The 14,450-nt window shown below is 36.1% G+C and overlaps 1 protein-coding gene across 2 annotated transcripts in view; it reads left to right on the top strand.

Moving 5' to 3' along the window:
- PATL1 (PAT1 homolog 1, processing body mRNA decay factor) overlaps positions 1-14,450 on the top strand; it is a 28,617-nt gene that overhangs the window by 1,368 nt on the left and 12,799 nt on the right. For both annotated transcript variants that reach the window (XM_063094401.1, XM_063094400.1), the window contains exons 2-10: positions 698-809; positions 6,701-6,918; positions 7,226-7,306; positions 8,089-8,283; positions 9,213-9,314; positions 9,791-9,880; positions 10,089-10,306; positions 11,601-11,690; positions 13,790-13,970. In XM_063094401.1, coding sequence (XP_062950471.1) covers positions 698-809; positions 6,701-6,918; positions 7,226-7,306; positions 8,089-8,283; positions 9,213-9,314; positions 9,791-9,880; positions 10,089-10,306; positions 11,601-11,690; positions 13,790-13,970 — 1,287 coding nt within the window. The remainder of the gene's footprint in view (positions 1-697; positions 810-6,700; positions 6,919-7,225; positions 7,307-8,088; positions 8,284-9,212; positions 9,315-9,790; positions 9,881-10,088; positions 10,307-11,600; positions 11,691-13,789; positions 13,971-14,450) is intronic.

Below are 14,450 nucleotides of genomic sequence, written 5' to 3'. Positions count from 1 at the left end.
CTTTGCCTGGTTTGAGCCTCATGACAACTCTCTGAGATAGTTGGTATTGTCTCTGCATTACAACTAAGAGACTGAGGCTTAGAGCCTAGCACAGAGCCTGAGACTCAATAGGTTCTCAAAAGGTATTTGATGGGTTAATCAGAAAGAATGTGAGTTGCCCGTGTTCACACTACTTGTAAGAGTGAAGCCAGAACTTGAACTTGCTGTATCACAGCTTTTCCAGAATTTACTTAATTGTGGTTGAAAACTTAAGTTTTCTGTTTTATCACCATAGTTTAGGCCCATAGGAAACAGAAGGGGAGAAAAATGAAAAGTGAAGACAGGGGAAGGGAATAATAAAGTAGTTGAGAAGACATGAATATAATGAGTAAGGTGAGAATTTTGTTGGAAAAGATACATAAAACTCAAGGAAGATAATAAAGTGTTCATTTTTAGTTTGATAAAATAGAGAAATGGAATGCTTGGGGAAAAAAAAGTTAAGTGAACTAAGGAATAGGAAATAGAAACTGAAAGAAAGAAGTTACTGAAATCTTCCAGTGTCAGGGAAATCGAGGAGTAGAAGAAACTGACATCTTTACAAAAAATCATAAGGAGGCTGTTATGTTCCTTGAGAATGTAAGATGAGCATTTTTAGAACCTTTTTAAAATGAGGATATGAATTTCATGAATAGCTCATTTCTTCTCTTTTTTTTTTTAGTCTTTAGAGGATTGTCCTCTAGATGAAGATGAAGATGCATTTCAGGGCCTGGGAGAGGAAGATGAAGAAATTGATCAATTCAATGATGATACGTTTGGGTCAGGTGCAGTTGGTAAGTGACATCTTCCTCTTATAATATCAACTTGCCCTCTTGCCCTTTCCAAGTGCTCTCTTTTATAAGTGCTTTGTCTTATTAGGAATAACCTCATTCTTTAATTTGGCAAGATAGGCTTCTATTCTTGATCTCAGTCACAATAGTTCACCCTTCTCTGGAAGTATCTTCCCTGCTCTTCTGGGCCTTTTTTTGCCTCACCTATAAAACCAGGTATTGTCTAAGCCTTGTCCCTTCCATCTATGTGATCTGTGGCTCTAAGTTGCCACTACTAAGGAATTTAAATGTTTAAAGAGTTAGACACTTAAAAGAAATTTAAAATAATTCTAGATGAGGGGAATTTTTATTTCTAAAACATGGACACTAAGGAAAACTAGTGAACTAGTAGACAATTCAGATATTAATATATGGGATTGTGTGTTCAAAAATTCAGTCTATCACTATTATATTGCATAACTGCTGTTGTCTTATAGTATCTTCAATAAAATAAAAAGCTTTTTATACCAAGAGTTTTGGTGATAGAAAGTCTTCATAAGTTAGAAAAGCGTTGTGCACATATGAAATATTTTTATATTTGGATGTAGATAAATACTCTAGGAGTTGGAAAAAGTTTAAAAAGTTAAAAAGCCAAATTAAACTTATAGGCCACAGGGTTATAAATACTGAGATGGAAAATTTAGGAAGCAAGCTGTGTGATAAAGTTTGACAATGAACTTAATTTAGAACAAGTTTAGAGCAAGTGGACTCATAAGTTAAAATTTAAACTTAAGTATACTTTAAAAAAAAAAAAAGAATAGGTAAGAGTCAATCCAGATATGTTTGCTTCGGCTATTGGTGTTACAAAGCAGCAATAACTGCTTATGTTGGGATGCATAAATATATGATTTCGTTGGAATTGCAGCACTTCTGTTTATGCAACAAATATTCCCAGTTAAACATAAGAAAGAAAAGGAAATTTAGTGGTAGTGGGTAATAACAAGATGTTGAGTATCAAAAACAAGTAAGAAGTCTTAAAAGTATTATAATGGGTACTGGTTTTTCAGTGACCTAAACAGCTTAAACTTATTAAAGCTTAGATTGAGTGAATGAACTGGCAAAAATGAAAAAGTTTACTGTTGAAAATCATTTACAAAATTTAGTAGAGAACTAAAACTTTGCTGTGATTGGGAGCAGCAAGAAGAATGTTGAAAGTAGAAGCTAGACTCATTACGGAAGGGAATCAAAGACCTTTTATATTATAGCCATGGTTTAAGAGGAGATTGTCCAGGAGGATGACATGATTCAAGATGCTGTCGTCTTTCTCTATGTAGATCACTGGGGAAGGGACATAGAGTAGAATTACAAAAGAAGGAAACTAATTGAATTGCAAATTCTGTTTGGAAGATAGTTTAGTAATAACCTGTAGAATATGATAGAAGCTACAAATATTGTGTATTTGTTTATAGAACTCTTTTTCTATTATAATATTGTACTGAATGTTAACTTTTTCAATAAATTTCTCAGTATTAAAATGAAGTTGATAGAATTGATTAATACATATTATATTAAGATGAGGCAGCATAGTAATATGTTCTCATTTTTAACCTGGATAGAAGAGGAATAGTCTCGCCTTCTCATTGACTTCCAGAGTGCTATGGATAGTCTTTTTTTTTTTTTTTTTTTTCTGAGTTGATTCTTCAGAAGATGGGAATAATATTGCCTTAGAAAGATGTTAGAGTGTGCCGAACCATATTTTATATGATGGGAAAGAAGAAAAGTATGCACAGGTTGACAAAGAGCTTAGGGGTACACAGCAAATGAATGGATAGGAAAAAATAAAGGCAGTGAGATAGCATGTGGTGAGCCAGCTTTGTACCCTAGGGCAAAAGAGTGATTAAGAAGGACTTCTTGGTCAACAGTTTATAATGGAGAAAAGATTTCCAAAGTTGAGCCCTTTCCATTGAGAGCGTAGGTTACTTGAAATTTAAAGTAAAACTCTTAATTTCTCATAGCACCTTGTTATAAATACTATAAAAAGGTAATTGCTTTCTAAGTCACCATGTGACTTGTTTGATACCCCTCTCCAGGTAGACGTACAGCTGGTGTAGAGCCTTTAAACCAGGGGGTGAAATGTCAGACCTTTGACACATGTTTTCACTTGATGATTTTTAATTCATGAATTGGGCAACTTGAATAATACCTGTTAGTATAGTGGATATTTTAGGTCACTGGCTACATATGCTCTGATGTCATCTTTCTCTAAGAAACTAGTCACTGTCTTCTGCATGAAAAAATGTTTGCATGATCTTAGAGCAATAAATGGTGTCTCAGTAATCCACCTCATTCTCTAAAAATAAAAGTACACTTACATAGTGCTTGTTATGTGCAAGGCACCATTGTAAGTGTTTTACATATATTATTAATCCTCACAGCAACCTTGTGAAGTAGGTACTATTATTATCCTCATTTTAACAAAAAGAAAAAAGGAAACAGTGACAGAGAGGTTAACTATAAATACAGTTAGTGTAAACTATGAGTTATGTTAAAACAGCCTTTGGAGAATCTTTGGAAATCTCCTTCCTCTACTTGGAAGGGCTCTGCATTCTTTCTACCTCCCTTTTATTGATAGTTGCTGTAATCTTTAGGGACTGAGATTGCCTTAAAATTAAATCACCTCTACTTCTTTTTGTTTTGTTTTTAATCAAAAATATTCCCACGATGGGCCTTAAGGGCATTATTTACAAGTATAAGTTTATAGAAATAGCCAGAAATTCAGTAACCCACATTAGGGTATAGATTAGTTCAAGGAATAGATAACTTCTTTCCCTTCATTTCTGTCCTCTTTATCATTTTGACTGGTAATGAGTTGAGGTCGTGTTGGCATATCTAAGTAACTATATTTTTCGGTCATTTGAAAAAGATGCTCAATTGGTTACAGCATGGTTCTGATAATGCCAACGTCCAGGGTTTGATCCCTGTAACAGTCAGGGGGGAAAAAAGATACAGAGTTAAATTCTCTATAGTAAGGACATGAGATCTCCAACAAACCACCTTAGATGTTTTTTTCACAAGAGGAAGAAAAATCTAAAATGATGATGATATTCCATGGCATAGATTCCTTTGCTTACATGTTTGAAAGCATAACAGTCAACTCACAACAAATCCATTCTCATGGAACATGGCTATTTAACCAGTGTTTTTAAAATGTTATTAAGGACAGATAGATTATCTATATTTGGTAGGATCTGGTAAAGTTAGCACACATGAATGTAGGAAGTGATGACTGAAGACAATGCAAATTAGAACTCTGTTACATTAGAATCAATCTGTTAACAAATTAACTTCTTAAATTTAGAAAATAAATGTTTAAAAAAATCCCTGAATTCAGGATTATAGACTCTCACTCTTGGCATTGCTGACTTAGTAAAATTGCAAAAAAAAACCCCAATTTATCCTTTCTCAGCTTACTCTTCCTTATCAAGGATGACAAATATTAATGTCACAGTTGATTTTTAATTACAGTATTCTTTAAGAGTATTTATTTCAGATGACTGGTCATTTAAATTAATACTGTAATTTTCATCAAAAGTGGATTTTACCCTTTTTGAGCACATCAGGGTGTACTATCAGAGACCATCATAATTAAATGGCTACCTTAAGTTCTTTTCTGTAAGATGACATTTCAGAGGAAGAGTGCCACCTGATTGGGCACTCGGGTATAGGGAAGCTGTTGGGTCGGGAAGAAAATCCCTCATGATTAGAAAGAAGAGCCATGTCCTAGAGGCTTAGTTAGGGATATTTTTGTATTTCTTGTCTGAAACCTTTATCCCAGTGATGGCAAAGTTATCCACAATTTAAGGGATGCCTTTGTCACAACTAATACATTCAAATCTACCACAGTGCCCAAAGACTAGACAATGGGTCTTATGATACCAAAATTATAAATTTAGAAGTCCCACTTCCCTCATTTTTTTGATCTCTAGTCTTATGTGATACATTGTTATATGATAAAAATAGCAAATGTTAAATGTCTATAGTCTGACGCTGAAAAGGAGTTGGCCTACCTAAATATTCACTTAAGATGTTAAGGTATGTATAATGTTCACTGTAGTATTGTCATATTGAAAAACTGCAAATAATCCAAATGTTTTTCAGTAGGAGATAAGTTAAATTACAGTTTACCAATAGAGTAGAATCTTACATAGGTATTATAAAGAATGAGAAAATATTATCAGTAATTATATCTGTGTATGCATACCTGAAAAGTCCAAGATATATTGCCTAAATAATAAGAAACAAGTTAAACTTCATAGTCTGCATTTTTAAAAACTTAACATAGCTGTGAAATTATGGGGAGCTATCACTTTCTAAGTTATATATTTTTGTGATGTTTGAATTTTTTTAACGAACGTGTTTTCTGTGTAGGCAGAAGAAAGAAAGTCTGTGTTTCTAGGTTAGGTATAAAGGCAATTACCTGTTACCCTTACCTGTTAAATTTTATAGAACATATAAAACATATAATTAAAATAAGAGTAAAATACATAACATACAAAAGAATACATTTTGTGTGTGAGGGGTTAGAAAGTAGTACATGTTTAGGTGAGGTAAAAGTAGAATTAAAATGAGGATTATTTAGGGAACGCTTTAGTGAGGAGGGAGAGGTTGTTGCATTTGAATGCTAAAAAGAGCAGAACTGTGAGTAGAGTTTTAATGATGGAAGCAGAATGGAATGATTAGATTGAAGAGAACTGGAATGAGAGATGTGATGAAAGTAAGGTTTAGTTCTAGGGAGACTGATAAAGGGTTCTGAAGATTTTAATCTATGCTCTAAGAGGACTCAAAAATAATGCTATGTCAGCATAATAAATGAGAAACCAGTCTTAGTGTCGGAGCTATAGACTGCATAGTAGTGTGCAGGAGTAGCAAAGGCATAGTTAAAATAGAAGAGGAATTTACCCTGATCCATTACACCACTATCACCTGTCTCTTGACGTACTGTGGTAGCCACCTGACAGGCTTTCATACTTCCAGTATTGTGTCCTCCCGCTCCCAACCTGTTTTCAGCACAGCAGCCAAAGTGATTCTTTCAAAAAGTTAAGCCATGTCAAAACTTCCATTAGCCTCCCCATTTCAGTCAGAGTGGCCCAGAAGACCCTGAATGAGCTTCCTCCAACTGACTCTGACCTCATTGTTTTCCTACTCTCCCTTCCTTGCTTATTCCATTCCAAGCACAGTCCTCCTTGCTGTTTCTCAAAACTGTCAATTTCTCACTTAATCTGCCTTTCTTTTTCCATATCCTGTATCATTTTTATTTCTTAATATAGTTTCTAATTCACTTTTCATTATATTTATTATCTATTATCTGTCTCTCCCCTGCTTGAATGAAAGCTTTGTAAGGGTGGGATCCTTGTCTGTTTCGTATGCTGTTGAATCCCATGTGCTCAGAACTGTGCTTGTCACATAATAGATGCTTACCAAATATTAATTGAATGAAACGAATGATTGAAAAGCTTGTAAAGAAGAAAGCAATTATAATTTGAGAGAAAGTTGCATGCTAGCACTGTAGGTTTTAAAAAAAACTTCCTTTAATGTTTTTGTCTGAAATGTCATAGAATCTCAAAATCAGCAGGTGATAGTATACATATCTATCACAAGTTTAAAAATCAGTTTCGTGTTTTAAGTTGTTATTCCAAGTGTTTGGATTTTATTCCTGGTATGATGTTATTTGTTCTCAGTAGTGAAAAGCCCTCTTTATGTGTCCTTTGGTTTAAATCTTACTTTGTGTTAAAACTTAACTTTTCACCTATCTACTGGAGTTGGAATTGTTCATTTGGTTAACAGAAGAATTTCATAAAAACTTATATTGTTCCAGTATGAACTATATTTCTTACATGAACTGTATTGTCTTATAGATGATGACTGGCAGGAAGCACATGAGCGCCTGGCAGAATTGGAAGAGAAGCTGCCAGTGGCAGTTAACGAACAGACAGGCAATGGAGAGAGGGATGAGATGGACTTGTTGGGTGACCATGAGGAGAATCTGGCAGAAAGGCTCAGTAAGATGGTGATTGAAAATGAACTAGAAGATCCAGCTATCATGAGGGCAGTGCAGACCAGGCCAGTTTTGCAAGTGAGTAAGTTACTCTGATTTGAAGACTATAGCTGACTAATAATTAAAGTGAAATATTGAGCTTTGCCATTTTATTTCGTCTACCATAATGAGAGAATTACATATGCCATAGAAAATTGATAATACAGTTCCTGATAATGGCAATTCTAGAGATGAAGTTGGGGAGTAATGTATATTCTGGAACAGTATATTTCTTATTCTCAAGCAGTTGAGGCTCCTTTGGACCTATGTTTCCCAATAGCAGATAAGTCACCCAGAGAGCCCACGCTGTTCCAGACTTTGTGTGTGTGTTTTCCTTTTTTGTTAGCCCCAACCTGGAAGCCTGAATTCCAGCATCTGGGATGGATCTGAAGTTCTGAGGCGAATCCGAGGACCACTGCTTGCTCAGGTATTAAATACTTTCTTTTTATATACAGTTCCTAAAATCCACAAATTTTAAGTAGGCTTTTATTGTCATTCTTTCCTCACTGAATATATGGTTATATGTAGGTATATCTCATTTTCCAGTGTTGTGTCAACTACTCCATCTAGCACTTAGACAGCTGTGCCTGGTGATGTACATGCCCTTCCTCAGCCTTGAGGGTAAAGGTTGAAAGGGAGCCTTAGGACTCAAATTTGTCAGTGTATGATTTGAATTCCTTTTTTTTTAATTGAAATGTAATTGGTTTATTCATATTTGTGGAATACAGAGTTGAATATCAGTACCTGTGTACAATATGTGGTGATCAAATCGGGACAATTAGTATATTCATCATTACACAGTGTAATCATTTTTTGTGGCCCTTTACCAATTTCTTGCTAATGAATTACTTAAGAAGTCATTTCTAGGCAAAACTGTAGAGACAGAGACAGATCAGTATTTACCAATGGTTGGGAGTGGTTGACTACAAACTAAATGTTTTTGTAGGATACAAAAGGATACAAAGGAATTTGGGGGAGTGGTGTAACTGTTCCATATCTTGGTTGTGATGACAGATTCACTCCTCTGTGTATTTATCAAAACTCAGAGAACTATGTACCAAAGAGTGAATTTTACTATGTGTGAATTAAAAATAAATAAAAATTTAAAATATAATTTCACAAGATATTTTTGGCATCTGTAGAGGTTATTAAAACATTTCAAGTTAGCCAATTTTTCTTTTTCTTTTTTTTTACCACTTCCTCAATTAGGAAATGCCTGCTGTGTCTGTATTAGAATATGCCTTGCCTCAGAGGCCCCCACAGGGACCAGAAGACGATCGAGACCTTTCTGAGCGTGCATTACCAAGGCGGTCAACTTCACCTATCATTGGGAGTCCTCCTGTTAGAGCTGTTCCCATAGGCACCCCACCTAAGCAGGTGGCTGTACCCAGCTTCAACCAACAGGTACCTCTCATTAACTGGCACTCAGCCCAGGATATTGGGAATCTGGGCAAAATTATTTGGGAAATTGGTGATGCTGGGAGGAGGGTGGAAGTTTTGGGTAGGCGTTAGATTAGAAAGAAAAATAGCCAATTAGAGGAGAAGTTAGTACAACAGGAGACACATTCCCTAATACCCTTTGCTGCTGCTGTTGCTGCTGCCTTTTAATTCCGGGAGAAAAAGGGTAGTTGACCACATTTAGTGCATATATCCTTTTTAAAGTGTTTTGCTGGCTGCCCAAAACATTGGCAGAGAGATAACTGAAAGCTGGGGGGAGTGGGAACACACAGCGCTGTCCACATCCCTTTTTACCTTTAAGATATCCCTGCTTTCCCTAGAGCCTGTGCAGTCCTGTTCCATAGACTTTCCTCCACCTGAAACCAGCAGCTGAAAAGGAAGGCCAATTTGGAAGGTATGGGGGGAGGGTGGTGTTGGTATGGCCTAGTTAGGCTCAGTATCCTATGAAATGGTGGAGTCACAATGTATCACAAAAGTGCTGAGCATGGCGGCCATATCACAGGGGCTTCAGAATAGGACTTAGTTAATCCTCCAGCTTTCTTATCATGCCTTCTCCCTCACTGCTACCAAAATATATCCTCTTGGAGAGAATTTGCAAGTCAGAATATCTGCTGGTACCTCCCTCAGATAGCATGGAAGGGTGGGGATAACTGGAGAATTAGCTAAATCTTCCTCAGTTAAAACTGACACTTTTCTTGATTTGTGAGAGGAAGTGACCATAGGTTTTATATTTGTACCCATAGCCATAGAAATTTGCTTAGAAGTAGGGCTTTGCATTGAGTTCTGTGTCTCTACCAGTACTTGAGGGGAGGGAGTGTAGGTGAAAGAAAAACTGATTTCATTGAGTGTAGTTGTATATATGTTTGTCCTGATAGATTCTGTGTCCGAAGCCTGTCCATGTTCGGCCCCCAATGCCACCACGTTATCCTGCTGCCTATGGTGAGAGGATGTCTCCAAACCAGCTCTGCAGCGTCCCGGTATGTCACTTTACAACTTAACAGGAATGTACAGTATTTTTTTTTTTTTTTTGATCACTACCTGTAGGAGATCACTACCAATGTATAGAATTGCTGACATCTCCTCAATTATACAGATTTTTTATAATTTCCATACTGGAACTTCTGGATCTTATTGTCTCCAGGTCAGAGGATATGGCTCATCATATTCACTTGTTTCTTACTCATTTATTTTTAAATATCTAAGCTCATTGTAAATGTCTGGTTTCCTGCTATTTCAGTCCCTCATTCTACTGCTTTCTTTTTCATGTTTTATGGTCATTAGGTTTCATAATTTCTAGCATTACTCTTTTGTATATTTCCTCCATGGAAAGCTTGACTCTATAATTTGAGAGTTTTTATATCCAAGTTTATACTGCATTTCTACTGAGTTACCTTATTATATTGATTTATCTGTTTTATAATATGAGTATGATTTTTTTTTTTTTTTTTTTTAGAACTCTTCCCTCCTGGGTCACCCTTTCCCTCCTAGTGTTCCTCCTGTTCTGAGTCCCCTCCAAAGAGCACAGCTTCTTGGAGGAGCACAGGTGAGCCTGTGATTAGTCCTACCCATAAAGAATTCTACTTTCCTAAGGTTCATTAGATGATACCCCCCCTTTTTTTAAATCACTACTACTTCCTGTTTTTTTCTTTACTTTTTCAAAGTTATTGATGGAAACAGCATTCACTTTTCTGTGGATGAAAGCAAGGAGGCTTGCCAATTAACTAAATCTAAGATTTTGTCCTACTTTGTAGCTGCAGCCTGGACGGATGTCTCCCAGCCAGTTTGCACGGGTCCCTGGATTTGTTGGTAGTCCTCTTGCTGCCATGAATCCCAAGTTGCTGCAAGGGAGAGTTGGGCAGATGCTTCCCCCAGCACCAGGCTTTCGTGCCTTCTTTAGTGCTCCACCCCCGGCTACACCACCTCCCCAGCAGCACCCTCCCGGCCCAGGACCCCATCTGCAAAACCTAAGGTATACAAAACAATTACCACTGTTCATCCATTGTCAGCCAAGTCCCTTGATCGTTGATGTTTAGTTGTATAATATAGAAGTCTCTTGGTATTTATTTGCTAAGTGTTATATTTTGAGATGTTATTGGATCCTCAGGTTGAAAAATATGGAAATGTTTGACACTCTCCAGGGTTTCTTATGAATATTTCCCCCAAGAGTCACATGCTTCCTGTGTACATTTGCACATTACAAGTTAATAACCTCTTTTATTTCTTCTAAAGTTTCTTAGGTCTCACCTCATATTCATTTTACAAATACACACACACATACTAACAAGTACACATGGTGCTTATCATTTAACAAAACTTGTCATGTTGGTGCTAAGGAATAGAAATATAAATGCTGTGAAGTCAACTAATATCAATACTAGCTAAGTTGCTTGCTTCTACCTTCCAGTTTTATAACAAAAGGAGTTAAGTTTCTGCTTAAGTGATATTGTGTTTTTTTACATATCATTATATCAATCAGGGTTCTGAAGAGAAATAGAACCAATAGGATATATGTATGTTGGGGGGGGTATTATTTTAAGGAATTGGCTGATGTGGTTGTGGAGGCTGGCAGGTCTGAAATCCATAGGGCAGGCCAGCAGGCCAGAAACTCAGGTAAGTGTTGAAGTTGCAGTCTTGAGTTTGAAATATATAGGGTAGGCCTGTAGGCTGCAGACCCAGAAAGGACTTCTATGTCCTAGTCTTGTGGCAAAATTCCTTCTGCTGGAAACTTGTTTTTGCTCTTAAGTCTTTCAGTTGATTTGGTGACGCCCACCCACGTTATCCAGGGTAATCTCTTTTTCTTAAAGTCAACTAATTGTAAGTGTTAAGCACCTCTACAAAATAACTTCACGTCAACATCTAGACCAGTGTTTGACTAAGTAAGAGGGGGTACCATAGCCTAGCCAAGTTGACGTACAAAACTAACCATCATGTATGTATTTTCTATGTCATTTATACATAATTGAAGCTGAATACATTAAATCTATTAAGAGACTTCTGTTAAACAGTTAAGCACAAAAAGAGTCATACTGCTTTACTGCTAATTCACTCAGATTTCATTATCATCCTTTTAGGAACTGAAAATTGGTCTTTGTGGAAGAAGTGTAAAAATGTGGCTATCTTTTGCTTCTAGAAGTTCTCCTAGGAATAAATGTTAATAGTCCCTTGAGTGAACCCGTATGAAAGTATCCTATACCAATAACATTCTTTAAAACTTCAAATCATCAGGATGACAGAATTGAGAACTTCTTTTCCTTTTTTCTTAGATCTCAGGCCCCAATGTTTAGACCAGACACAACTCACCTTCATCCACAGCACCGCCGACTCTTGCATCAGAGACAGCAACAGAATAGAAAGTAAGTGCTCTTCCTCTTATTTTGTGGCTTCTTAATTCAGCTTTTAATTTTGACAGTGTAACTAACCAGATGCTAATTAATTTAGTTTAGGTTTTAATAGGCTTACTTAGTATTGAGCTTATTTTGCTGGTAAAGTCAGACCATAAATGCTGTATTTTATGTTTTTGTTGCACTAGCTTTAAAGGATGAGATTTTATCAACCAACTTCCAAACGATTATAATTCTGTTGATCATAAATCAAAATTAAACTTTAGATCTGGTTTTTTTTTAAGCCAGAATTTTATACTCACTCCTTATGGGATTCTTATCATACCCTTAAACTACCTTTTGTTTAACCATCTCAGAGGTAATTTTATTTTATTTTATTTATTTATTTATTTTGGCCTCAAAATAAGACTTAAAATGTTTAAAAAGGCTAAGATCATATAAAATATGTTCTCTGACCATAATAACAGAAGGAAATTTATTTTATTTTATTTTATTTTTTATTTTTATTTTTTTTAAATGACCGGTAAGGGGATCTTAACCCTTGACTTGGTGTCAGCACCACACTCAGCCAATGAGCGAACCGGCCATCCGTATATGGGATCCGAACCCGGGGCCTTGGTGCTATCAGCACCGTACTCTCCTGAGTGAGCCACGGGCCGGCCCCAGAAGGAAATTTAGAAAGAGGTAATTTTAAAATACAGTGGCCAGCCTTGAATTTTGGCCTTATGTGAAGCCAGTAGTCATTCAAAAGAATAAGACAGGTAAAGCCTTTGTTTTCATGAAGCTGATATTCTATAATCATTCATCTATATAAAATAAGGAAACTAAACATAATTGTCAGTTTTCTTCAACCTTCAATTTATTGTTCTGTGAGTATGTGTGATTCCTCTTCACTTTCAGAAACATTCCAGAATATTTTTTGCCGGGGGGAAAAGACCCATAAGAACTCTTATCAGGACATAAAAAGTACACTCTAAAGGGAAAGATTAATACATTTGACTCCATTAAAATACTAAACTTCTATATAACAAAAGACATCATACACAAATATGCAATTTCTAGTAGAGGTAACCAAGTTAGTTCATAAGAAAGTAAAGATGTTCAAGCTCACTTGTATCAGAAAAATGCAGATTAAAATTAGATAACATTTATTATCATCAGACAAGCAAAACTTGAAGTGTCTCAGTACTGTCATTGTTGGCAAGGATGAAGTATAGGGCTTCTTGAGAAAGAATTTGGCAGTAGATGATAAGGTTGAAGATGTGGATATACCACATTCTACCGGTTCTACTTTTCAGTATATACCTTGGTATATTATCAAAAATGGATAAATATGAAAAGCATAATATTGAGTAAAGAAGCAAAGAAGCAGAATTATAAGTACGGTACTTATTATGTAAAACAAACACACAATAATGTGTAATATTTAAAGACAGACATGTAAGTAATAAAAGTATAAAAACATTTCAGGGAGGATACATTCTAAGGGCCAAATAGGGCTTTCTCAACGAAGGAAAGGAAGCTGGAAACTGGGATCCAGAGGGGTGCAAAAGGGCCTTGAACTATAAATGTAACACTATATTACTTTGATATTACTTTTTACAAATCTGAAGCAAATTCAGCCAAATAAATTTTTTTTACTAAGTCTAGGTGGTGGGTAAATGGATGTTTGTTATATTATTTGCTGGGCATGTCTCTACATTTGAAATATTTCATGATTTTCAATGAGTGAGAAAATCATATAGACTTTGGAGTCAAATCATGTTTCCAAATATCTTTGCCACCAGATGTACAGCTTTGGACAAGTTATTTCATCTCTGTCGGCCTCAGTTTGTTGTCTTAAGTGGAAAAAAGGAAAACTACCTACCTTATAGGGTTATTGTAGGGCTTATACAGAAGTCCATGCTAGAAAGTGCTTAGCAGTTTTATTTCATTGAGTATATATTATATAGCTCTTTACTTTTAAATTCTATTGAGACTCAATTCTTTTTCATTCCTCTTTTTAAAAAAGCAAAGGGGATTTTTTTTTAATTGGCCTGATTTATTCCTATATTGTTTAAAAGGCATAATGTGCCCACTTGGAGTGAATGTGACATGTGTTTGTTTTTCAGTCAGCATCGGAATCTCAATGGTGCAGGTGATAGAGGAAGTCACCGGAGCAGTCATCAAGATCATCTTCGAAAGGACCCATATGCCAACCTCATGTTGCAGCGGGAAAAGGATTGGGTCTCTAAAATCCAGATGATGCAACTTCAAAGCACTGATCCCTACCTGGATGATTTTTATTACCAGGTAAATACTCTGCTAGTTTTGAGTATAACAGTTTGGCCCCTTACACTGGTGAGGGTATTCATTTAAATATTGGTAGAATTAAATATTGGTAGAATTTTCTTTTGAGGTAGTCTTCAAGTAGATAAGAATTGAGTAAGCAAATTCTATCCTCTTTTCAAGCTGAGAGTCTCTCGTGCAATTCACTAAAAGGTTTGCTTATACGCCTTTTAGTTCTTACATGTGGAGGCTCTTGGACCAATGTTTTCAATTCCTTTTGGCATCAATAACCTGGTTCTTTAAATTAAAAATATTGGCAGTCTAACTTTAAAGACATTTCCATTGATGATTTGGTCGCTCAGCAATACATAGGTGAGCTGACAGTAAGGCAAGTTGCTCAGGACGCACCTGAGATAGGGAGCAGTTGCCCGGGGAGGTAGGCAATCAAGGAACCAGACCCAAAGTTCTGTGATTTAGCACAAAGCACTAAGCAACTTTATTCTC

The sequence above is a fragment of the Cynocephalus volans genome, chromosome 4 (assembly GCF_027409185.1).
Source record: "Cynocephalus volans isolate mCynVol1 chromosome 4, mCynVol1.pri, whole genome shotgun sequence".
Taxonomy (NCBI): Eukaryota; Metazoa; Chordata; class Mammalia; order Dermoptera; family Cynocephalidae; genus Cynocephalus; species Cynocephalus volans.
The sequence above is the reverse complement of the archived record's forward strand: the minus strand, read 5'-3'. Positions and strand labels throughout refer to the sequence as shown.